This window comes from Gymnoscopelus braueri, assembly GCF_963280865.1.
Source record: "Gymnoscopelus braueri genome assembly, chromosome: 6".
NCBI classification, from domain to species: Eukaryota; Metazoa; Chordata; class Actinopteri; order Myctophiformes; family Myctophidae; genus Gymnoscopelus; species Gymnoscopelus braueri.
Genome location: NC_137607.1, coordinates 55,417,268 through 55,440,725, shown reverse-complemented (window position 1 = coordinate 55,440,725; position 23,458 = coordinate 55,417,268). Strand labels below are relative to the sequence as shown.

General features: G+C 40.9%; 2 protein-coding genes across 2 annotated transcripts in view; one reads left to right on the top strand and one right to left on the bottom strand.

Moving 5' to 3' along the window:
• The window catches only part of pfas (phosphoribosylformylglycinamidine synthase), a 32,520-nt gene extending 20,377 nt beyond the window's left edge, over positions 1 to 12,143 (top strand). Inside the window, exons 18-28 of the mRNA XM_080430841.1 lie at positions 2,197 to 2,377; positions 3,488 to 3,571; positions 4,917 to 5,072; positions 6,382 to 6,501; positions 6,950 to 7,095; positions 8,406 to 8,613; positions 9,099 to 9,190; positions 9,343 to 9,457; positions 9,607 to 9,756; positions 10,680 to 10,820; positions 11,413 to 12,143. Coding sequence (XP_080286967.1) covers positions 2,197 to 2,377; positions 3,488 to 3,571; positions 4,917 to 5,072; positions 6,382 to 6,501; positions 6,950 to 7,095; positions 8,406 to 8,613; positions 9,099 to 9,190; positions 9,343 to 9,457; positions 9,607 to 9,756; positions 10,680 to 10,820; positions 11,413 to 11,723 — 1,704 coding nt within the window. The 3' untranslated portion in view covers positions 11,724 to 12,143. The remainder of the gene's footprint in view (positions 1 to 2,196; positions 2,378 to 3,487; positions 3,572 to 4,916; positions 5,073 to 6,381; positions 6,502 to 6,949; positions 7,096 to 8,405; positions 8,614 to 9,098; positions 9,191 to 9,342; positions 9,458 to 9,606; positions 9,757 to 10,679; positions 10,821 to 11,412) is intronic.
• Positions 12,144 to 13,376: 1,233 nt separating this feature from the next.
• Positions 13,377 to 23,105, bottom strand: LOC308087016 (E3 ubiquitin-protein ligase RNF170-like; the record flags this gene model as incomplete). The annotated part of the gene is made up of 5 exons (XM_080430657.1): positions 13,377 to 13,721; positions 14,550 to 14,660; positions 15,796 to 15,869; positions 17,614 to 17,722; positions 23,064 to 23,105. The coding sequence occupies 5 exons, from the start codon at positions 23,103 to 23,105 to the stop codon at positions 13,377 to 13,379; spliced, it is 681 nt and encodes a 226-aa protein (XP_080286783.1).
• Positions 23,106 to 23,458: the final 353 nt, after the last annotated feature.

Sequence of the window (23,458 nt, the reverse complement as noted above, 5' to 3'; positions counted from 1 at the left end):
CTTGTATATCTACTATTTCTGAGAACCACTGTTCTAAACCACTGGTCTAAATCCAGAGTAAATAAGAGTTTAATTTATAGCTAAAATCTAAAATGACACAGATGCTTTCTCGTTTTAATGGGTTAAGCTCTGGGCTTAGTACATCTCAGATCTGGAAAGAAATCTCGATCAGTTATGGTTTAAGATAAGACCGTATCTGCTCTCTTTCCTGTCTCTCTATTATGCAAATCTCTGCATGCTTGTGTGCCTGCATATCTTTTTTTAAATGTTTTACTTTTTATTGGATTTTCCACAGAAGCATTCAACATAAAAAGTTGGTATTATGCAGATACGTAATACTGTAGCTTCCTCCATTGCAAACCATCAAATACAAAACTTGCAATAAACAGATTGAATTAACACCCAAACACTGAAAACATACAGGTTAAATAATAATAATAATTTAAAAAAACGATAAAGACAGACAGATAAACGAAACAAAACAACATCAGTCAAACAGTACATATCCATGACACATCTACAATCTGCATAACAGCACATCACCCCGCCACAGCAAGCCCATCACATCAACGCTCCACCAGACCTCACGCATCCTCCACCAGGGATGGATTTACATTCTGGACAAATTGAAAGAATGGACCCCATACCTTCCCAAACGTATTGGAGGAGCCATTTAATGAGAATCTAATCTTTTCTAGTTTCAGTCAGTACAAGATGTCTCTTATCCAGTGAGTGTGGAAGTAGGCGATTTCCAATGAATCAAAATGAGTCTCCCAAAATAACCTTTTCCAATTTAGAGAGCGAGGGCAGTGAGGAGAAAACCCCAAACAGAGCACCCAAAGGAGTAGGCTCCACTCTTTGCCCCACTATCTCCGATATAGAATGAAAGATCTCTGTCCAATAGTTGTGTATAGAGGGGCAAAGCCAGAACGCATGAATGAGGTCTGCCGGAGATTGTTGACATCTATCACAATCAGGAGATACATTATCATACAAAAAAAAACTAGCCTGGTAAACCATCCCGGTCGCGTGAATTCACATTTTCATGTGTGCATGTGAATTCACGCGACAGGGATGGTTTACCAGGCTAGCTTGACACACGGCCATGCTGGAACAATGTTAAAGGGATTGTAGGCAACATTAAGCCTACATTTTAAGAATATATATATATATATATTTAGCATTTTTTCCCCTCTATCAGCCACTATATAATGATGCTGGGGTGTTTTCCTGCATTGAAACACAGTCCTCTTTCTGAAATCCGTATTTTCCCTACTATTTATGTTTGTCCGGGACGTAAATGCATGGACGCGCATGTGCGCGTCCGTGCCCGTGTGAAGTGTTCGGGTGAAACCGAATGGGACCGAGTGCAGCCGACAAAAATGGAACGAGCCGCCATTGTTTCCTCCATTGAAGTTTATACTTCTTACTTTCGGTTTTAAAACGCTCTCAAACTTATTTTTTGAGGCACGGAATTTACTTTTAAGATATCGTTTGGATAGAATTTAGTTGTTTAACTTCATATATGTGGTCAATTTATCATGAAAGAGCCTATTTAAAAATAAAAATTCAGAGAACCGGCAGGTACATGCATTGTATCCGAATAAAGCAACCTATTTTCGGCATGGCCCGTTTAGAAGTCCCCCCTGCGTCACCCCCTGGTGGTCGGGGAAACAAACTGCTGATGAGGAGGAGGGGGGGGGAAGTGGAGGTGCGGTGTTTGACAATAGTTTTTTTTTTTTTTTTATCTCTGAACTCGCCTACAATCCCTTTAACCCATTAAGACCTGAGGTTCCGATTCTGCAAAATGTCTTCTAAAGCCTAAACGGTTTTCTGAAAAACGTATGTTTCTATATCAGTGGTTTTCAAACTTTTTCATGTCAAGGATTATATGTATTTGGCCGCCGACCCCCATCTCAAAGTATTTCGTTCCAGGGACCCCCAGTAGCAAATACTTGAGATAAAAATGTTCGCTTTAAAATAATACATATTCACAGAATTGCACGCATTTTCTCGATTTCTCAAAAATAGCAGATCTACAAGTGCCGCGCTACGAGCTTGTAGATCTGCTATTTTTGAATAGCCAAAGTGTAAAATAATGCTTTTTAGCTCAAATCAAAAAAGATGCGACACAGATGCGTCCCAGGTCTTAATGGGTTAAAGCAGCATCGTAAATGTTGTGTTTGTGTGTTTCAGGATGTGAAGTGTAGTGGTAACTGGATGTGGGCTGCCAAGCTCCCCGGTGAGGGGGCAAGTCTGTGGGACGCCTGCAAGGCTATGTGTGAAGTCATGGGTCGTCTGGGAGTGGCCATTGACGGAGGCAAGGACTCCTTGAGTATGGCTGCAAGAGTGGGGAAGGACACGGTGAAAGCACCAGGTACTCTCTCACAATTTATACAATAGAATTTTTACAATTCAGACATTTAACAGACACTCCAGGGTGACTGCCTGCCTTTGTGGGTATCAATGTGCATGTGAATGTGTGTGTGATCTGCATTTCTGTGTGTGTTTGTACTGTATATCAATGTCAAGTAGACAGTAGGGCAGTGTTTTAAGTGTTTTAATTTTGACAGCAAATATTGATTCAGTTTTAGTCATAGTCTTTTGGAAAGAAATCTGTTTAGTTTTAGTCATATTTTAGTAATCTGAAATGCCTTAGTTTTTGTCTAGCTTTAGTCGACTAATATAAGATTATAGTCGACTAAATCTACAGTTGATTTAGTCGACTAAAATGTATGTTGGCGGTGCCTTGATGGCTTGATGGCTGATTTTACACTCGGTTGCATGCTGAAAATAGCCGATCTACAAGCTCACGACGCGTTGTGAGCTTGTAGATCTGCTATTTTCAGCATGCACACCCTAGCGCAACCAACCATAAAATGACTTGTCTTTTAGTTCTACTGGATCTCTTCTCCACTAGTCTCTCTCTAACATTTTAGTCTAGTTTTTATTTGTTGACGAAATTGTCAATATATTTAGTCTTAGTTTTAGTCATCATAGCTTCGTTTTTATTTCGTTTTTATTTCGTTTTCGGCAGTGAAAAAAGGTAGTCGACGAACATTTTTCGTCATAGTTTTAGTCGACCAAATCAACACTGGTTTGTACTGTACAGTATATCAATGTCAAGTAGACAGTGGGGTTCAGTGAGAGTGTGTGTGAGTCAGTGTGTTCTTAGGGCATTCACCGAATATTCGAATATCAAACCTCTATTCGATTATTCTATTAAAAAAATATATGTGGCTTTTCTACAGCAGACACGCAGCTGTGAGCTCTGGTGTGACGTCAACTCGCATTCAAGTCATCAATGCCATAAAAAATAATTTAAAAAAAAAACATTTTTTATTTTTTTTAATTATTATTATTTTTTATAATCAAATCGATTAATCGAATATTCGAATACTTATAGGTCGAATAATTCGAATGCTAAAAATCACTATTCGTGAATGCCCTAGTGTTCGTCAGCATCTGCTTTTCTTCTGTGTTACAGGTGCTCTGGTTATCTCTGTGTATGCTGTGTGTCCTGACATCACAGCCACTGTCACTCCTGATCTGGAGGATCCAGATGGAAAAGGTTTCTCTCTCTCTCTCTCTCTCTCTCTGTCTGTCTCCAAGGGTGTAAATACATTCAATTATAACTAGCTTAATGATTCATAGTTTGTTTTCAATTCGTCACTGCAGACAATGAATAAACATTCTCCCTTCTCTCTCTGTAACATGGAATCCTGAACATGGCCTGGTTGTAGGCAGCCTGTACTTGTTCCTGCCAGTATTCTAAACAACACATGATCTAGTAGGCTATATAAGGCTTTAATGAGCTGCTGTAGCAAAATAGTAGAGACCTGCAAGAATAATGAAGTGTTGAGAGAGCTGTGTTCCCTTATTTCTCTTAACAAGAGACATGCTTTTCCCCCCAATATATTACAGTAGTTTTAGGTGAGGCAATGTGCTAGTCCGTGCAAAAACAATTACTGTACAACACAATGTATTGAGCTATAAAATCCCCCCTGCTATGAATATTATGCCTCAGGAGGCAAACCTTCTACTGCTTAATAGTTTCTTAGAGTCCTGCTGAGAGAGTGTGACTCATACACACATTTTAGTTTCTTTAGTTAAACAAGGATGCTGTAATGAGTTATTGCTAATGGCTCAAAATAATTGTAATATTGAGTAAAATAGGCCAAGTGTTAGACCTATACACAGTACATGATTAATATACTATATCTGCTTTTTGTGTTATTCAAAGGCACATTAGTTTACATGCCAGTGAGTGTAGATACAGACAATACCTTCATACTGTAAATAAAAATCTGTTTATAGTAACACAGCATCTTGTTCATACTGTATAATGGCAACTTCTTGAATATATTCTAATGAAGATACCTTATGGACACACATCTTTTGGAATTGTAGAGACAGTAGCGTCATGGTATAACTTTGAAACTTCACTACACATACTGTATATCTCTGCTGTCCGGCAGAAACCAGCTAACTCCGTGTTTTCTTTCCATAAATCAGTGCTATTGAACACCCTTTACGTTTGTGTTGATTAAAAAAATATTGAACCAATGAAAAGTATTAAAAAAAACTTCTGACAAAACCAGCTAACTCCATTGGATCCTCAAACGTTCTGCTAAACCAGCTAAGTCCACCAACAAGGGGGGTGGAGTTAGCTGGTTTTGCTGACTCCAGGCTCCACCCCCTTTTGACCTCCAACCTCATTGTGAGCTTGGAGGTCCATTTAGCTGTTCTTATCAATGATGAACAAAACCTCCTAAATCTACTTTTTGTTTTGTTTTTTTCATTTCCTGAAAAATGAACATTTTGGAGTTGGCTGCTTTCTGCCCGGACAGCAGAGATATAGCACATGCACATTCATCATTTGCTCATATATCCTTTATATGTGTGGTATTCCCCAGGTGTGTTGCTGTGGGTTCCAGTGACTCCAGACCGTCATCGCCTCGGGGGCTCTGCCCTGGCTCAGTGTTACGGCCAGGTGGGAGACACCTGTCCTGACCTGGACCAGCCAGAGCAACTGAGTGCCTGCTTCAACACCACTCAGACACTCATACATGGTCAGTTTGCACAACCAGTCAAATGATCCCTTACTGCTACACTATCAGTCAAATGATCCCTTACTGCTACACTATCAGTCAAATGATCCCTTACTGCTACACTATCAGTCAAATGATCCCTTATACTGCTACACTATCAGTCAAATGATCCCTTATACTGCTACACTATCAGTCAAATGATCCCTTACTGCTACACTATCAGTCAAATGATCCCTTACTGCTACACTATCAGTCAAATGATCCCTTATACTGCTACACTATCAGTCAAATGATCCCTTATACTGCTACACTATCAGTCAAATGATCCCTTATACTGCTACACTATCAGTCAAATGATCCCTTATACTGCTACACTATCAGTCAAATGATCCCATATACTGCTACACTATCAGTCAAATGATCCCTTACTGCTACACTATCAGTCAAATGATCCCTTACTGCTACACTATCAGTCAAATGATCCCTTATACTGCTACACTATCAGTCAAATGATCGCTTATACTGCTACACTATCAGTCAAATGATCCCTTACTGCTACACTATCAGTCAAATGATCCCTTACTGCTACACTTCCGTCTCCCTACAGCTATGTTCTGGGCTTTGACCCAATCAATCCGGGAACGCATCTCTGTCATTTTTAGATTTCTTTGGGCTATTCAAAAATAGCAGATCTACAAGCTCATAGCGCGGCACCAAGTACCGCGCTATGAGCTTGTAGATCTACTATTTTCTGAAAATTTTTTAAAATGTGTGCAAATATTTGAATATATATTTTGTTAAAGCGAACATTTGTAACTCAAATCTTTGCTTCTGGGGGTCCCTGGAACAAAATATTTTACAAATGTTCGCTTTAAAAATATATATGTATATTTAAAGATTTAAAGATCATAGCGCAGCACTCGATGAGCCGCACTATGAGCTTGTATATCTGCTATTTATGCTTATATGCTTGTATATCCGCTATATTTTTGAATAGCCAAAGAAATCTAAAATGACAGAGATGCCTTCCCGGATCGAGTGGGTTAACAAGACTTAAGAGCCTAAAAGCCCTGCTCGTGCTGCCCTTGCACGGAACCGAGTAGAAGTGTAAATGAAAAAGTACACAGGAGCCGAGATACAGGATTTTTTTTTTATAAGTTAACCAGGAAGTGAATGGAGCAGTAAATCTTCGGATCACGTTATCTCTGGTTCTGTATGAAAACACTTTTTTTTAAAAAGTCGTCATAAGTCGTCCTTGGCAGTGAGACAGTGATTTGTTTCATTATTATTTTATTATAATCTTTTGTCATGTTTTGTTTTCTATTGCCAGATCGCCTGCTGAGTGCAGGACATGACATCAGTGATGGCGGACTCATTACTTGTGTGCTTGAGATGGCATTTGCAGGAAATCGTGGAATTGAGGTGGAATTGTCATCACAAGGAGTTACAGGTTGGAGGAACAGTTTGCTCCTCTCCTTTTGTAGTCTATAATTTATTTATTTTTTTATTTATGATTTATATACTGTATATACAGTATATGTCTTGGTGCTTTCACATAATATTTACACAATGACATTTTAGATAAATAATCATCAATATTGTATGTATAATAACTGTGACTGTGTAAAGGCAAATAATAGATCAGTTAGGTACAGTATGTTCCAAAAATTACATCACTTTAGCGTAATGCATCCTTTAAAACCAAGAAAAGAAAACACTTTGGCTATATTGTGTTATTACAATATCCAAAATGCCAGACAATTTTTGATATCTTGTAGACTAAACACACACACACACACACACACACACACACACACACACACACACACACACACACACACACACACACACTATAAACACTATAAATTGCCCATTCTGCCTCCATGTTCTCTGTGCAGCCATTGAGCTACTGTTCAATGAGGAGCTGGGCTTGGTTCTGGAGGTATCGGAGGCTGACGTAGAGACGGTGCATCAGAGGTACACAGATGCAGGGATACAGTGTCACCGTATAGGCAGAACTTGCGGCTTTGGACCCGAGGCCATGGTGAGGTTCACAGCAGCGGCTCTCAAACTGTTCCACATTGGAGCATATATTTTATTGTCTCCGCCAGGCCGAAAGGCATGGCGAGAGAGTATGTTTTGCCCCCTGTCCGTCCGTCCGTGTGTGTGTGTGTGTGTGTCCGTGTGTGTGTGTCCGTCTGTGAACAGCTAATCTCCGGCACCGTTGGCTTGATCGCAGCGAAACTGTGCACACACACTCCCTGCATGCCAATTCAGAACCTCTGCCCCAAATTTTTCACATGGGCCTGTTATAGCGCCACCAGGAGGCCGCTTTTTCTAAAACACATTTCTTGACAGTACTCCTACAGATTCTGTCCAAACATCACGCAAATCGGTACACAGTATCTCTATAGTCATTAAACAAAAGCGGTATTTCAGATTTTTCATATTCCATCCTGATTGGCTAAAAATGGCTTCCAAAGTTTGCAGGAGTGCTCTGTTTTGAACAAAATGCCTCAAATCATGATCACAGCATGCAATTTCCCTGAAATTCTGCACGCACATTCCCACTAGGCCGAGGACGAAATGCCACTTCAATTCTTTCAAATCAGCCTCATGTGGCGCTATAACAGGCCGATTCGTGTTTTTACCTATAACTGCACCGATCTGTATAAAACTTTGTATGCACACTCCCTAGAGGCCAAGGAAAAACCTTTGCCCTGCATTTTTCACATCTGGCTTTTATAGCGCCACCAAGAGGCCGACTTATGTAAAACAATTTGTTTTATATTACTCCTTCCCATTTTATCCAAATTTCACGCAAATCGGTACACATGATCTCTATAGTCATGTGATCAAGACGGATCTGTTTAATTTTTCATATTCCATCCTGATTGACTAAGATTAACATCTAAAGTTTGCAGTAGTGCTTTGTTTGGAACAAAATGCCGCAAATCATGAACGCAGCGTCTGATTGCGGTGAAACTTTCCACGCACATTCACACTATGTTGAAGAACAAATGCCACACTTTTAACATTGGCCTGTTGTAGCGCCACCAGCAGGTCAAATTTAGCAAAACATTTTTTTTGAACAAAATGCCTCAATCATGAATGCAGTGTCCCATTGCTGTGCACGGCCTAGGAAGAAATGGCACCCTTTTCACATTGGCCTATTATAGTGCCACCAGGAGGCCAAAATAACCTACCTGACCTGGCTGCACCGAGGAGCACTTTTTCTGGTTTGATATTCATTTTATTCTGATTTACTGACGGCATCTATCTACTTAGAGGCCCATTTTCACTGTGTCTTTGAGGACCACCTTGAAGTCTGCCATTTGCCTCCCTGTCTGCCAGGTCATCGTTCGTGTGGACGGACAGGAAGTGTTGAGCGAGCGGCTGCCCAGCCTCAGAGCGCTGTGGGAAAGCACCAGTTTCCAGCTGGAGCGCCTCCAGGCCAACGAGGACTGTGTTAAGCAAGAAGAGCGGGGGCTAAGCACGCGGACACAGCCCTGCTTCAACGTGACCTTTGACCCCTCAGAGATGCCCAGCATCAGCCAGCTTGGTAAGACGAGGCATGAATGGTGGACAGTAGTTTGATTTGTCTTTTTACTTTGATACTTTCCTCTAGATCATAAAGTCAGCTTTTGTTAATTTGTGTGTTTTATTTTTATTTTTTTATCAATTGTTTTTATTTATCATATCAGCAATATATCAGCGATACAATTATGCCAGTACACATAGATGCATCATGAATAAAAAATGAAACAAAAACAAGATACAGATACATACACAACTTAAAAACAACACAAGAGTTCAAGAAAAGAAAATAATAAGCAAACCCACCCACCCCTCCCAGGACCAACGATGAAAGGCAAGGGCCAAACACCATGCATACCTGTGCAAAGTTACACCACTGTGTAAGCCTAAATCAAGCCCTAAAGCCTATCTGACCATACGTTAACCTTTCTCTCGCTTGCTCCATGTAATCTCGCTAATTTGTGTGTGTTATTCGTGTGTTTTTTATGTGGCTCTTCTTTCTTCTTTCAGCTGCAGGGCTGCCCCGTGTGGCTGTGGTCAGGGAAGAGGGCAGTAACGGAGACAGAGAGATGACTGTATCTCTCTATATGGCCGGATTTGAGGTGCACAGACTTGCGTTCACCCACAAATACTTGGACTTACACTGCATTGATTCATTGATTCGTTGATTCATTGATTCATTGATTCATTGATTCATTGATTCATTCTATTGTCTGTACCTCCTCTTCATAATACTTTATTTCTGTTTTTCAAGGTCTGGGATGTGACCATGCAGGACCTGTGTTCTGGCTCCCTGACCCTGGATCCCTTCAAGGCAGTGGTGTTTGTCGGAGGATTCAGTTATGCAGATGTTCTGGGATCAGCTAAAGGCAAATGCGCACACCCACACACACACACACACACACACACACACACACACACACACATGCATGCATGCATGCATGCAGACAGACATTCATCTGCAGAAGGGAAACACGCAGACACTTCTAACACTGTATGTCATATGTATTCATTAAAGGCTGGGCTGCCACTGTAGCGTACAACCCCCAGGCCAAGGCAGAGTTTGAACGCTTCCGTCGTCGAGGCGACACGCTGAGCCTGGGCGTGTGCAACGGCTGCCAGCTGTTGGCCCTGCTGGGCTGGGTTGGTGAGAGGCAAGATGGAGGAGGTGAGAGAGATGGGGAGGAAATGTTGAGTAAAAGTGTTTGAGTGAAGCAGTTTTTTTTTCAAGGTTTTTTTATTTTATATTCTATATCAAAGGGTATACAAAAACAGTGAATGTATGTTACCCCTCCCACCCCCCCAAAGTTCCCGCTCCGAAAGAGCCACAACCCTGGTATCTCATTGTACCATTAAAACAAAGGACAATACAAACAAATAAGACACAATTGCAATGTAAAATTAAAGATTTTTACAGCTAATTTTGATTTAGTTTTAGTCATATTTTAGTCATCTGAAATGTTTCAGTTTTTGTCTAGTTTTAGTCGACTAAATATAAGATTTTAGTCGACTAAATCTACAGTTGATTTAGTCGACTAAAATGTATTTTGGCGGTGCCTTGATGGTGTGGTAATGGCTGATTTTACACTCGGTTGCATGCTGAAAATAGCCGATCTGCAAGTTGTGAGCTCGTAGATCTGCTATTTTCAGAGCGCAACACCTGAGCGCAACCAAACATAAAACGACTTTTCTTTTACTGGATCTCTTCTCCACTCGTCCCTCACTAACATTTTAGTCTAGTTTTTATTTGTTGACGAAATTGTCATTATATTTAGTCTTAGTTTTAGTCATCGTAGCTTATTTTTTATTTAGTTATGTCGTTTTCGTCAGTGAAAAAAGGTAGTCGACGAACATTTTTCGTCATAGTTTTAGTCGACGAAATCAACACTGGAGTGAAGGGTAATGTTGCACTGTTCTGCATGATAATACTCTTCAGTAAGATGAGATAAATATATAATAATCCCTGAGGGGGGGAAGTCAGTCGTATAATTACAACCAAAACTATTATTACTGCAAATGTCATCTGTTGAACAAACTCCGCTGATTATTTTTGGGACTCTCATCGTGAAGTGTGCATTTTCCTTTTCCCAGAATCCGACGTGGTTCTGACCCATAACAAGTCTGGCCGGTTTGAATCTCGCTTCGTCTGCGTGGGGATCCAGGCCTCACCATCTGTCTGGCTCCAAGGCATGGAGGGCTCAGCCCTGGGAGTGTGGGTCGCACATGGAGAAGGTAGAGGAAGTGCCAAGCAGAGTTCTGTCCTGGTGCAAGCACTTGATCTGCCTTATATATTATGATGAAACATTATGATATGCCCCCATCACATACAGTAGGACAGTTCCCGAACTATTTTGGGGGGGTCCCCAGATGATTAGCTTAATGTGCAAACATTGTTTTCTCACTCAACAGTAAACAAACCAACATACAGTATAAGCGTATACAGGGTATCTGCACATTTCTAAAGTTTCAATTGAATGACTTTTAAGACCTTTTTAATACCAAATTGACCAAATTATCAAATATTACTAAGAAAGAGGCAAACATAGTGAAAATAGTCGAACTACAAGCTCACAACGACTCGCACTGCGAGGCGTTGTGAGCTTGAAGTTCGGCTATTTTCACAATATTTATCTATGGAACAGAGTCAAACTAAATGTAATGCCTAGTAAAGTGCGTGTCAGGCTGGGGGGGGGGGTTCAAATATATCATTCTGGAGGAAGTGATTAACTTCAATGGAGTGTGTTCGGTTTTCGATCTGGTTAAATTGTCAGATCCAGTTTTGGGCCCGCTGCAGTTGTACTGACCTCTTTCCTTACACCTACAGGTCAGATGCAGTTCCGTTCCTCTCATGCCCAGGAGCAGATCATCTCTGGAGGGCTGGCTCCTCTCCGCTACCTGGATGACCAGGGTCATCCCACTGAAGAGTACCCGCTGAACCCCAACGGCTCTCCGCGCGGTCTGGCAGGCCTTTGCTCCAAGGACGGGAGACACCTGGCCATGATGCCTCACCCGGAGCGCTGCACCCTGGGCTGGCAGTGGCCCTGGGCCCCCCGCGAGTTCCGTCCCTCTCTCAGCCCATCGCCCTGGTTGCGTATGTTCAAGAATGCAGCCGCCTGGTGCAGCAATGCCAAGTGATGTTCAATGGTATGGACATGGTACTGTCAGTGTTGTGGGGTTGTTTTTGAGGATTGCACAAGAGATCGTTCAGTAGTACATCTCTACAGAAAGTTACTCATACCTTTTCTTGCCTCCTTTGATACAATAATAGAATTTTCGTTCTACGGTTATCAACTTGTTACATAATGTTTGTACCTCAAAAGTTATTACTTTGAGAAGATGATGGTTTCTTGCTGACTTCATATACATTCCATGAGTTTCTATTGCTATTAACTGTGTATTTTCGAGAATAGTTTTGCCAATCAGGTCAGATGAAAATATCCTACATTACACTACGTTTACGATGAGACAACTTGATTGGTCCTCTGTATAACAATTGATGATTGGTTGTCTTGACTGCTGAACCCTGCCAAAACTTGAACTTGTGAAAGAATAAAAGATTTCTACATATGGGGCTGTGTGTGTAACACATCTTAGGATATGGAAAGATAATAAATAGTATTTATTATAGAATATACAAATATACATCATTTCACATTTAGTATTTACAGTAAAGTATTACATTTGTAAAGTAGCATTTGTTTTTAGCGTAATGCCCTGGATAGCAATAATAATGACTAATAATTTGTCAGAGGAATAGAAATTAAAACTATGCCAGGGTATTGCACTTTATGGAAGAGACGAGAAAAAAGATACAGTACTGTAGCTTCACCGACACCCAAAAGAAGAAATTCCGCAACATAGGAAGTAACAACAGGAAAATACTTACTGTTATTGTAGTCATAATAGAAAAAAGGAATAGAAGATCTACTAGTCTTGTACAGTAGCCAACTAACTAGCTAGTCCTGAGGGACCTCTAGCATTGCTAGTTTTCTATCCTGCCTGTATGATAACTGCATTCACTTCACTTCCTTATCATGCTATTCTAATTGGGGACTAGTTAGAGTTGAGTGGTGATTTTAGCTTCCTGGGTAAATCACAAATGCTTATTAGAAAACTAGCAGCACAATGGGTTTTGGTAGGATAGAACTTGGGATTCCGGGAGGATATAAAACCAGCAGCATCCTAGTTTGATATAAAACCAACAGTACAAGGGGGCCTGGTTGTATAGAAAACCAGCTCCAGAGTAGATGTTGTGTAAGAGTAGAACATAGCAGCAGCTGGTAAAGGGTACAGGTTCCCTTTACCAGATAGACCAACCACTATGTAAATTGTAACTATGGTTGTCAGTACACGCAATTACACAGTCGTTTAGTTGTAGATACCATTTTTGTTTCTTACAGGATGTTTTGTAAACACTTTACTTTGCCTGAACCAGACCTTCTATAATCTGAGATGCCCATGCTTACATCTCCTAGCTGCATGATATGGTGCTGTCCATATGCCTGCATGCACTGACCAGTGTGGTGCAGGTGCAACCATGTAGGAGGAATCCAATAGACCCTTTAACAGACAACGTCACACTGGAAATCCACTCTGTCAGGTCTCGCTAGGACGCTCCTCACTAGCCAACACACAAGAGGGGGTTGGGGTGCGCTGAAACCAGCGCAAACAACAGGTTGAGAATTGATTGCGTGAAACAATCACCTGTGCATCCAGTCTCAATGTTGGTAAACAAATAATTGGACTATAATCAAATGTCCATGTCAAGCAACCAGTAGGACCATTCAACTACAGTGAGTTCCCCAGAACTCCCCGAGTGGCTGTAGCTTGTGCTGCATGTCCTCTCTCTGGCCCCATCTGCTGGAGAATGTTGATGACGCAGATAAGGAGCAAAATGACCACCACTAGGTCATCTAGAAGTCCCAGGAGCCCACAGAGAGAAGGGTCCGTCTCTTTGGCTGCGTTTGCTGATGAGGTGACAGGCTCCAGAGCAGGGGACGAGAAGGAGACCATGGTCCCCACACAGCACAGAGCCACCCTGAAGAAAAACAGCCACACCAGTCCTCCCATGGTGCCCAGGCCACGGGCCAGGAGTTGTAGGAACAAGGGTGTGTCACACAGGTAGTCTGTTATCTAGGAGATAGACAGGAGAAAGGGCAGGTCAGGATTGGACACACCACTGAACCTTGCGATTCAAGTAAATTAGTGGCACAACTTTTTATTTCTTAGTATCACAATCCAACTTTAGAATGGAAAATACCTGCTGTTCATTATTAACAACGTCAAAAATCTGTATAATTATTTTATATTTTGTATGGATTGGAACGTAGAAATGAAATGTTGGAATGTTTTCTTCCAACCCATATTTGAGTGAATAGTTTAGCAAACATTTAGCAAAGGAAAGTGCATTTCGAAGGCAAGGAGATGCCACAGTAGGTGTGTCTGCTTTAGGGAGTGGGTGTGGCACATCTCTACTGTACGGAGTTAGTTTCATATTGTCAAGGACAATGCTGCTTCTGTGTCATGGTGCTACATGAGCTGTACTCTCGTGAACCAAGCCATTGTCAGAGGGGATGGTGAGGGAATTCTCACCTACTATTTTGTGAACTCTTACTCTAATATGTCACATTCAAGGGAATCACACCACCTGATACTTTTGCACAACAAGACATGGTGAGTGCATGAGCTTGGCTGGGGAGTGATGTGGAAAATTTGGAAAATGTATTCACTCACAACCAGCCCAGTGGTTGTGAGCTCTGGCCCCATCATTCCACTATTCGTAACTGCAATGATTAGATGGATAAAAAGACAACCAGTCGTGCTCTGGGTCATTCATGCTTATGCTTAGCCTAATAGACGACTGTCGCTCACTAAAACCCTTTAAAAAACAAGTTATTTCCAGGGAGCAACATCATGATGTGACAAAATAAATATACATTTGGCTAGAGATGTAATACTGACCCTTCTAGGCACTCCAGAATAGCGTTTGTTGTAGTCTGTGATTTCACCCAGTACTTCCTTTGACTGTCTGTCTGACTGACTCTCATTGAAGAGATGGCATATCACACTGACCTAAAAGACAGAAACCTTCCGTTTTTTACATGCCATGTATGTACTGTACACAGTTATGCTTAAGTGGTAAATAGCTCCGTTTTCTGATAGTACTCATTGCTATAGAGTGTTTGTTTACTGTTCAGTAACAGGAGTCTCTACAGCTCTTCATTAAACAGAAAATGCATTTTCAGGCCAGGATACTCATTTTATCCAATGAGGAAGGAAAACTCACACAAGAAGCAAACATTTGTAACTCAAATCTTTGCTTTTGGGGGGGTTCCTGGAACAAAATATTTTGAGATGGGGGGGTCCGCGGCCAAATACATATCATTTTTATTCAAAGATTTGCACACATTTTCAAGATTTTTCAAAAAATAGCAGATCGACAAGCTCATATAGCGTGGCACTGTATGAGCTTGTAGATCTGCTATTTTTGAATAGCCAAAGGAATCTTAAAGTGACACAGACACGTTCCCGGATTGAATGGGTTAAGGGAGGAACGAGGACCGGCCGATGGACCACGTCATCACACTCATGTCACCATGGCTCAGCCATAGGCATATAAGGAGTTCCCAATGTAGCTACGCTCAAATATGGAGTGTGTTGTCTTACCTCAATGTGTCGTCATGGCATCAGGTGCAAACAAATCAGTCACCAGTCATATAACCGATATGACCATATATGGGCATACCCATTCATGGGCATATACTGATGACATCAGGGTTCTCCATATATTGGCATATCGGTCGGATGGATCGGCAGTGGAGCGTAGGTGTGAGGGCTGCATAGCGGCCTGAACTCTAGATGTGAGGGCTCCGTAGTGGCCCGAACCTCTAGTATAATTGGAGCTCATAAATGGGCATTCTCTCCTGATTTGCCGGAATTTGTCAACCCACCTGAAAATGTATTTTTTTGTTTATTAAAGAGCTGGAGAGACAGGGAGACCCCTGTCACTGAACAAACACTCTATAGCAATGATTACTATCACAATAAAGTGATTTAACATTTAAACAAAAAATAATATCACTTACCCTACCTTTAAATTAATCCCATGCTGTTTAAATTACAGTTGGATGTAATGTTATAGTTATATAATCTAGTGATATTTCTGTGCTATACTGTAGTTGTGATACATAAAGTTTGTCATGCATACCTTCTGTCTACAGAGAGGGCAACTGATGGCGTCCAACCAGGACCCATGCCTCCAGTAGGCAATCAGACAGGGAGCTGCAAGAAGGAAAGAATTCACACACAAATACTTTTTTATTTTATTTATTTGGGGGAGGGGGTGTCTTTATGCTTTATTTGACAGTGATAGTGAAGAGAGAGAGGGATGGCAGGAGAGAGGGAGGGGGTGACATGCAGCAAAAGGCCTAGGGTCGAATTCAAAGCCGAGCCAGCTGCGGCGAGGACTTAACTAGCCTTGAAGTCTTACGCTCTCTACCAGGTGAACTCCTTTGAAACATTTTAATTTAATTTGCACTATATTATGAGCTATTACGATTGTAATATTTATTCTTTTGATATACACACAAAAAACGCAATGTTGTTGAAATTTGAAATCAAAATGTATTTTCTATAAATGATGACTTGCTTGACAAAGCTACAACTAGAGCCCTGGAGATTTGAGAGCCCTGGGTTTTTTATGGTTCACTGTGTTTATGACCTCAGGGTAAGGCAGGGGTAGGCTAGGACAGGTGAATGGGGCAATTGTGTTTGGTTAGTATGAAAGGTGAAGGTAAGTGTAGCAAGTTGGTAACATAGAATCACTGACTGAAGATATCTGGGTGAAAGAAACTGCCTGGTTGGCAGTGACACGGTGTGACATGCATGTCAAGTATGTCTCCATACAGTAAATGTGTAATTTCTCCAAAGAGGCTCAAGTTTTGAAATACTTATAAATATCATGACATTATAAATAGAGAAAGAGAAATAAATTATGCAGTATAATATGAGTGGACCAATTTAAGCAATTGAATATGAGGGTTTGCCCTTAAACTGCACCTTCGTACATGTGTTAAATGTTGATGTGACCAGTGGTTCCCAAACTGGGGGTCCGGGACCCCCAATGGGGTCCCCAAATTATTTTGGGACCAGATGATTAGCTTAATGTTTTCTCACTCAACAGTAAACAAACCAACATACAGTATAAGTGTATACAGTGTATTTGCACATTTCTAAAGTTACAATTTAATGACTTTTAAGACCTTTTTAATACCAAATTGTACCAAATTGTAAGTATTACGTAAGAATGAGGAAAACATTGTGAAAATAGATGATCTACAAGCTTACAACGCCTCACATTGTAGATCGGCTATTTTCACAATATTTATCTGTGGAACCGAGTCAAACTAAATGTAATGCCTACAATTCCGAGTGCTTGTCCGGGTGGGGGGTCCCCAGTTCAAATATAATTATTTTGGGGGGTTGCGGCCTGAAAAGTTTGGGAATGCAATATGTCAACTACAGTTTATGTTTTTTGGGGAGTGGAGGAGAAGCATACTTTGCATGAACTCCACCCGGTTGAGAATACCATGGCAACAGTTAATTATTAAAAACCCAAAACACAGGCCTCAAGGCTCAGCTCACATTTCCCCAGCATGTTGATGCACCATTGGTCAGTGATGAGTGACCAGTACAACTGACTAGTCTGACTAATCAAATAAATACATGGGTGAACAAATGCCACAGGAATACAGTATGTGGGGGGAAAAACTGAAGGATCAAAGAAAGTGTATGACCGGGTTGTATGAATGAAAGCCTTCTCTGATTTTATGAGCTAAATAATCTGTTCTTCAGCCCTCAGCAGGTGTGTTATGCATGTATGAATACTGTGTGTGTGTGTGTGTGTGTGTGTGTGTGTGTGTGTGTGTGTGTGTGTGTGTGTGTGCGTGCGTGCGTGCGTGCGTGCGTGCGTGCGTGCGTGCGTGCGTGCGTGCGTGCGTGCGTGCGTGCGTGCGTGCGTTCTTACCACAGAACAGATGGCCACAATTTGTCTGGACAGGAAAGGTAGCGGTCTGCAGGCACACTGGACAGTGCCAGTCTCTGTGGCTCATGGCTGGACAGAGCTGTGAGGATTCCTGAAAAGACAGAGAGGAAAACCACGGAGGTGAAGAGGGCAAAGGGTTGTGGAAAGAGGATAAGAAAAACAAGTACATGACTTGCATTTTTAAGGACAAGGATGTCCAATAAATCAATGCCTTGTGGTCAGATGACCTATTATTATAGGCCCTTTGTCCTCATAACACATGTTGGAAATATGTAGGCCACGTATTGTGGATAAATGTAAGGAAACGTGTTCTCTTTGACAGCAATGCTCTGTTGATCAGAATGGGACCCCAATAAAAAGTAATCGCCAATTTCACTCAAGCAAAATGGTGCATGGATGCTTGCTTCAGATACCATAACTAGAATATCATTCATAGCATATACTGTACAGACAATTTATGTTATATTGAAGGACTGCAGATTTAGAGACGATTCTATACAAATGTCTTCTAAATCCCAACAGTATTCTGAAAAACGTATGTTTCTATATCAGTGGTGCTCAAACCTTTTGATGTCAAGGACCCCCAAGATTATTTGTATTTGGCGGCGGACCCCCATCTCAAAATATGTTGTTCCAGGGACCCCCCAGAAGCAAAGATTTTAGTTAAAAATGTTGGCTTTAAAAATAAAAAGATTTGCACACATTTTCATGATTCTTCAAAAATAGCAGATATACAAACTCATAGCGCGGCACAGAGTGTAAAATAATGCTTTTTAGCTCAAATGAAAAAGTGACACAGATGCGTTCCAGGTCTTAATGGGTTTCAATGGCACTTGAGCTTGTGAGTGCAGAGGCCATGGCCCTGTGAATTGTGGCAGTTGGTGACGATGGGTGCTGATTGTTCTGGTGTACATACCAAGGTTGTTGGTAGCTCTAGATAGCCCTGATCCATTGGACCCTCAGAGAGTTGTCTTTGTCTGTAGAATGACACACACACACACACACACACACACAGGTTACTACAGATATAGACCCCCGTAAAAGATCAACTTACCACCGGTTAGGATCGAGATAATGACAAAACAAAACTAATGATTTGTGAGATAAGATAGACAGATAGTCTTGTCGTGCTATTGTAATGGGGCGATTGTCACACCTTCTGCAGTTCCAACTAAAGCATTTTCGGACACATTTGTGATAATTGATGTAATGATATGTCTCATCATGCAACAATATAAATTTGCAAATGCATGTCATGTCATACTGGTTTAGCATTTGAACATTTTACTGGTATAACTGGTATAAATTAATAATTTAGTAACTTGTCAAGGCAAAGTTATTCAAAAAACAATTCTGCGTAATGTAGCACTACCATTTGTTGTAATGTAACATTGTTGAGTTTAAATAATGTATTTGAATAATTATGTTGGACATTAAAACAAGAAATCAGTCCTGTAAAGTGGCATGCCGAGCTTTGATGTCCAACATGCCATCAAACCACACCATTTGATACTGTGTTACTTTCTAATCTAAAGGCCATCATTGGATATACTTAAAATGTGATGAAAAACACATGGTATCATTCTCCCAACATTTAAGCAACATTAAACTTCCTATTGGTACTAATTAAACAATTTTACACTATATTCTATCCCCAAGATGCCCCCATGACCCTGACACACTTGTACACCACCCCACTTGTCCAAATCTCTACAAGTGGTATAGAGATAGGATCAAAGCATTGACTTCTCCACCACTTTAACTGGGACTCACCTGGGGAAAGAGCTGTGACAGACGTGCATCGTTGAACTGGAAACCAGGAGAGAGACTGAGAGGACTGGACTCCTAGAAGGAAGTGAAATGCTGCTTTCCAGCATCACTGTACAAAAATAAATCAAACTAGCAGGTTAATGATCAACCAGGCCCTCCTGTAGCCTATCAGCTGGTCTCTGAGAGTCTCGCTGCCTGAAGAGTGCAGTAATGCACCAAGATCAATAATCCGGCCGGGCTTTGTGAATACAGACAGTCTGATCCAAAATGAAATGAACTTTTGCACATAAAGTGATAAACTTACTGTATGAATGCATTCACACTGCACTGCTCAAAAGGCATATCGTTTGGGGGTCATTTCCTGTGTCAGGTATGATCCATGTGATTTCCCACACAAGGTCAGAGACACATCAAAGACCCCGCCCACACTGTCTAAAGAGGTTAAAGCTAGCCCTGCCAATCATTCACCCAAGGTTTACTCTGTGCTGCATTCTCTAATTTCCCTGGTTTTACGTAAGAATATATTTGCTTGTATGTTGGTTGTGAAATGTTGTGTGGGATGCCTTTGCCTTTTTATTGTATCAGCTGTGGAGGTGCGTCTGTCTCACGTACAGAATGCTCTCGCTGAGGAATAGCCACTATGTCATGATGAGTCATGACACAGTTTGCCCTTGATATTGACAGACTCTGCGGGAATACACTTCCTTCACATTTCCCGGCCATCTGTCACTGTGCTCTGCTTCCTGATGCTGCGGAGAGTACTGTGTTTGAACACTTAATTGATAGGTTAGTTTTATTGACGTAAAAGGCAATGTCTGGCTGTGTAGCTATGAGTCTGTGTGATGATGGGAAAGGGGGATTTTGCCCTGCTACTAGTGCCAGAAAGAGAGAGAGGAGGGTATATACAGAGACAAACAATTGTATACATACATGAATATGCAATATACATATAGCATTCAACAGTGTTTCCCCTTTGTAGGACAGGTGATTTAAACTTTAGAGGGTATATTACCATGTGTGTATGTATGTGTATATATAGACTAGGCTAAATCAAATCAAATCAATATGAATATTGACAAATATGTATAAATACATTGGTGCGGTCTGGCCTTTATGCTCACCAATTCTAATTTTAAGTGCTCTTTGGTTTGGCCCACATACACTTGGCTGCAAGGGCAGAGTTTTTACCTCCACCTGACTTTTTGCTAAAATATCTCAGCAAATATTGAGACAATCCCTCTACCTCACATGTGCAAACTGAAGTAAAGAGTCACAATGATTAGGAGGGCCTAAAAATAGCAGCCATCGATTTGTCAGCGGCAGGGCTCCAGTGTGACAGAGATCAGGAGAGCATATCGGGCCAACAGGTGCATGCTGTTTGATCTAATGACTATGAGAGAGGGCCACTCTTCTTCAACCCTCCCTCGTGGCCAGTTGTGGCCATGAGCATGAGGGAGGGGTGAAGTCCAGTCTCATGTCATTCATGGGTATGCATGTGTGCAAGTACGTGCACTTGCACACACATGTGTGCTTAAGTTTGTGTGCACATGCATTTACACATACACACAGGCAGTAACCAAGACTACGTGACTACTTATGAGTAAAGTTTGACCCACATTTTTACAAAGGTGTCATCACTGTCGCAGCTGGGCAGCAAGTCCAGGTTAAACATAAAATAAGACTATAAATAGTTGTATGGCTCTCTCTGTCGTGTCATTTCATGTGAAAAGTAAACAAATACATTATTTTTTGCACGGTATAGTTTTTTTTTAAAGATATACAGTAATCTTTTTCTGTGAATCACAATGAGTTTACCTCTGTATGGAATTCACCATTCAAATCTCTTTATGTCACTTTATGACTTACCGTATTTTGGCTCATGAGGCAACAGGTAATTCAGTCTTTCTAATGGGATCACATGAGGAATTCCTTATCTTATCAGAACAGAAAGGTAATTTACAAAAATGTTTAGCACAACACACACATGCACACACGCACACGCACACGCACGCACGCGCACACACACACACACACACACACACACACACACACACACACACACACACACACACACACGCGCACACGCACACGCACACGCACACGCACACGCACACACACCTTCACGTGAGACAGATTAATGGATAACATGTCGATGTTTTATGGCCATGGGAGGATAACATTTCTTTAAAATAGTATCTGGAAGGCTGTGACTCTTAAACGGCTGTCAGTATACTGAGGCTTCACTACAGGAAGAAATAGTGATTTAGCATTCACATTTGTAAAGGGCACCAATGTGTAATGGATTTTTTTTCCATGGATAAAAACAATAATAAAAAGTAACATAAAACCATGAATGTAGCCTTAAAAATGCATGGTAGGCCACCACTGGGGCTTAATGCAATATCCTGGGGCCAAGATTGAAAATAATGTCTCCTTTCTTCTGTCCATCTTCGATCCATCCATATCTACATAGAGGCATCAAACATCTACAGGACCCACTCATTTCTGTCCGAGTGGATCAGATTTGGATTTTGTTTTTGAGGGGGGAAAACTTCATTGGGATCACTTTGGCATTCGATCTGTGATCATAGAAATATCTCAGCCAACATATTGTCAATAAGGAATAATCAGTTTGATTAATCAAATAATATCTTTAACACCCCAAATCTGATCCACTAGCATAGGGATTACAAGTTTTGAACTCTTGGGCCCAGAGGAAGACCATCTTCACTGATTCCAATCAGAACTTCAAATGTTTATTTGTTCATTTACATAATCTGGGTTACTTTTTATTTATAGAATATTAAATGCATCCTTAAATGAAAAATCCACTCCAGAACACTTTAAAGGTAGGTCTTTTTATTTGATTAAAAAAAAAACGTTTTTCTGTGAAAAGGTAAAAGCTCTATATTCAGATAGTGATCAGTTCTAGCTGTGAAAGGCAGAATATTAAGCTGCAGCTCCCTCTATTAGTAAACCTGGCCTGAGGCTCTGTACTTTGTCTGTTGTTGTTTCCCTCTACACTAAATCCCTTGGCAGAATATAGCTGCTCTATAAGCTCACAACTTGTAGAACTTGTTGTGATTCTAGATATGCTATTTTCTGGTAATGTTCTCCCCAGAATAGGGATGCTATGGTTCAAGTGGTTAACAGAGAAAGTTGGTAGAAACATCATTTCTCACACATCCAGCGTTTTTTGTATGTACATGGCAAGTTTTTGCATTGTCCTGGATTGTGCCAGAATTCTACACAGTTATGGCCTTGGTAGTCAGAAGGCCATGGTCCCCTGAGCCAGTACCTGCAGAACAAACATCATATTGTATTTTTAACCACATCCACTCTATCACTAACATACTGGACCTTACTGGAATTACAAAATAAAAACTCATAAAATGTCTCACCCTGAACCTGTTGTCAGTGGTATTCCATTCACCCACGACCATTTTCCATCCGTTTTTTTCAACCCAAGCCAAGATACGTCATCTTCTGTGCCCAGTCCTCTGATGAATTCCTAATAATTTTTCCATGATTGAACCATAATTAATTATCTAGATGAATTCAGGTTTTAACTATTAATCTCTGAGCCACACATCATATGCATCTACAGTGTATGGGTGATGGAATTGTGTATTCACAACAACACTTAGCGTGCACACGCTAACCTGTTCTTCTTTACTGTTGATGACCACCAGGTCTGCTCCCATCTTCTGACATTCTTGTCTGCTTTCCTCCCAAGTTCTCCTTTCATTAGATCTGTGGTAACACCTGTCTCCAAACTTATGCCATCCATGGGGGCACAACTTGTCTTCATGACATGAACAAACAGATGTTTTAGTGGTTTATTTATTACCTTTTTTTTTTTACATTATAGTATATTTCTTTTACCATTACATCCCTAATACTAATACTAATAATAATAATGACTGATGAAGCATTTAGTATTCAATCAAAATGTCTGTAACAGCTCCCACCTGGCATATGCTTTATTTTTCTTTCCAACTTGTCATTCTCTTCAGTCAGATTGGTATATCCGGACAGTGACTCATTTTTCTCCAGG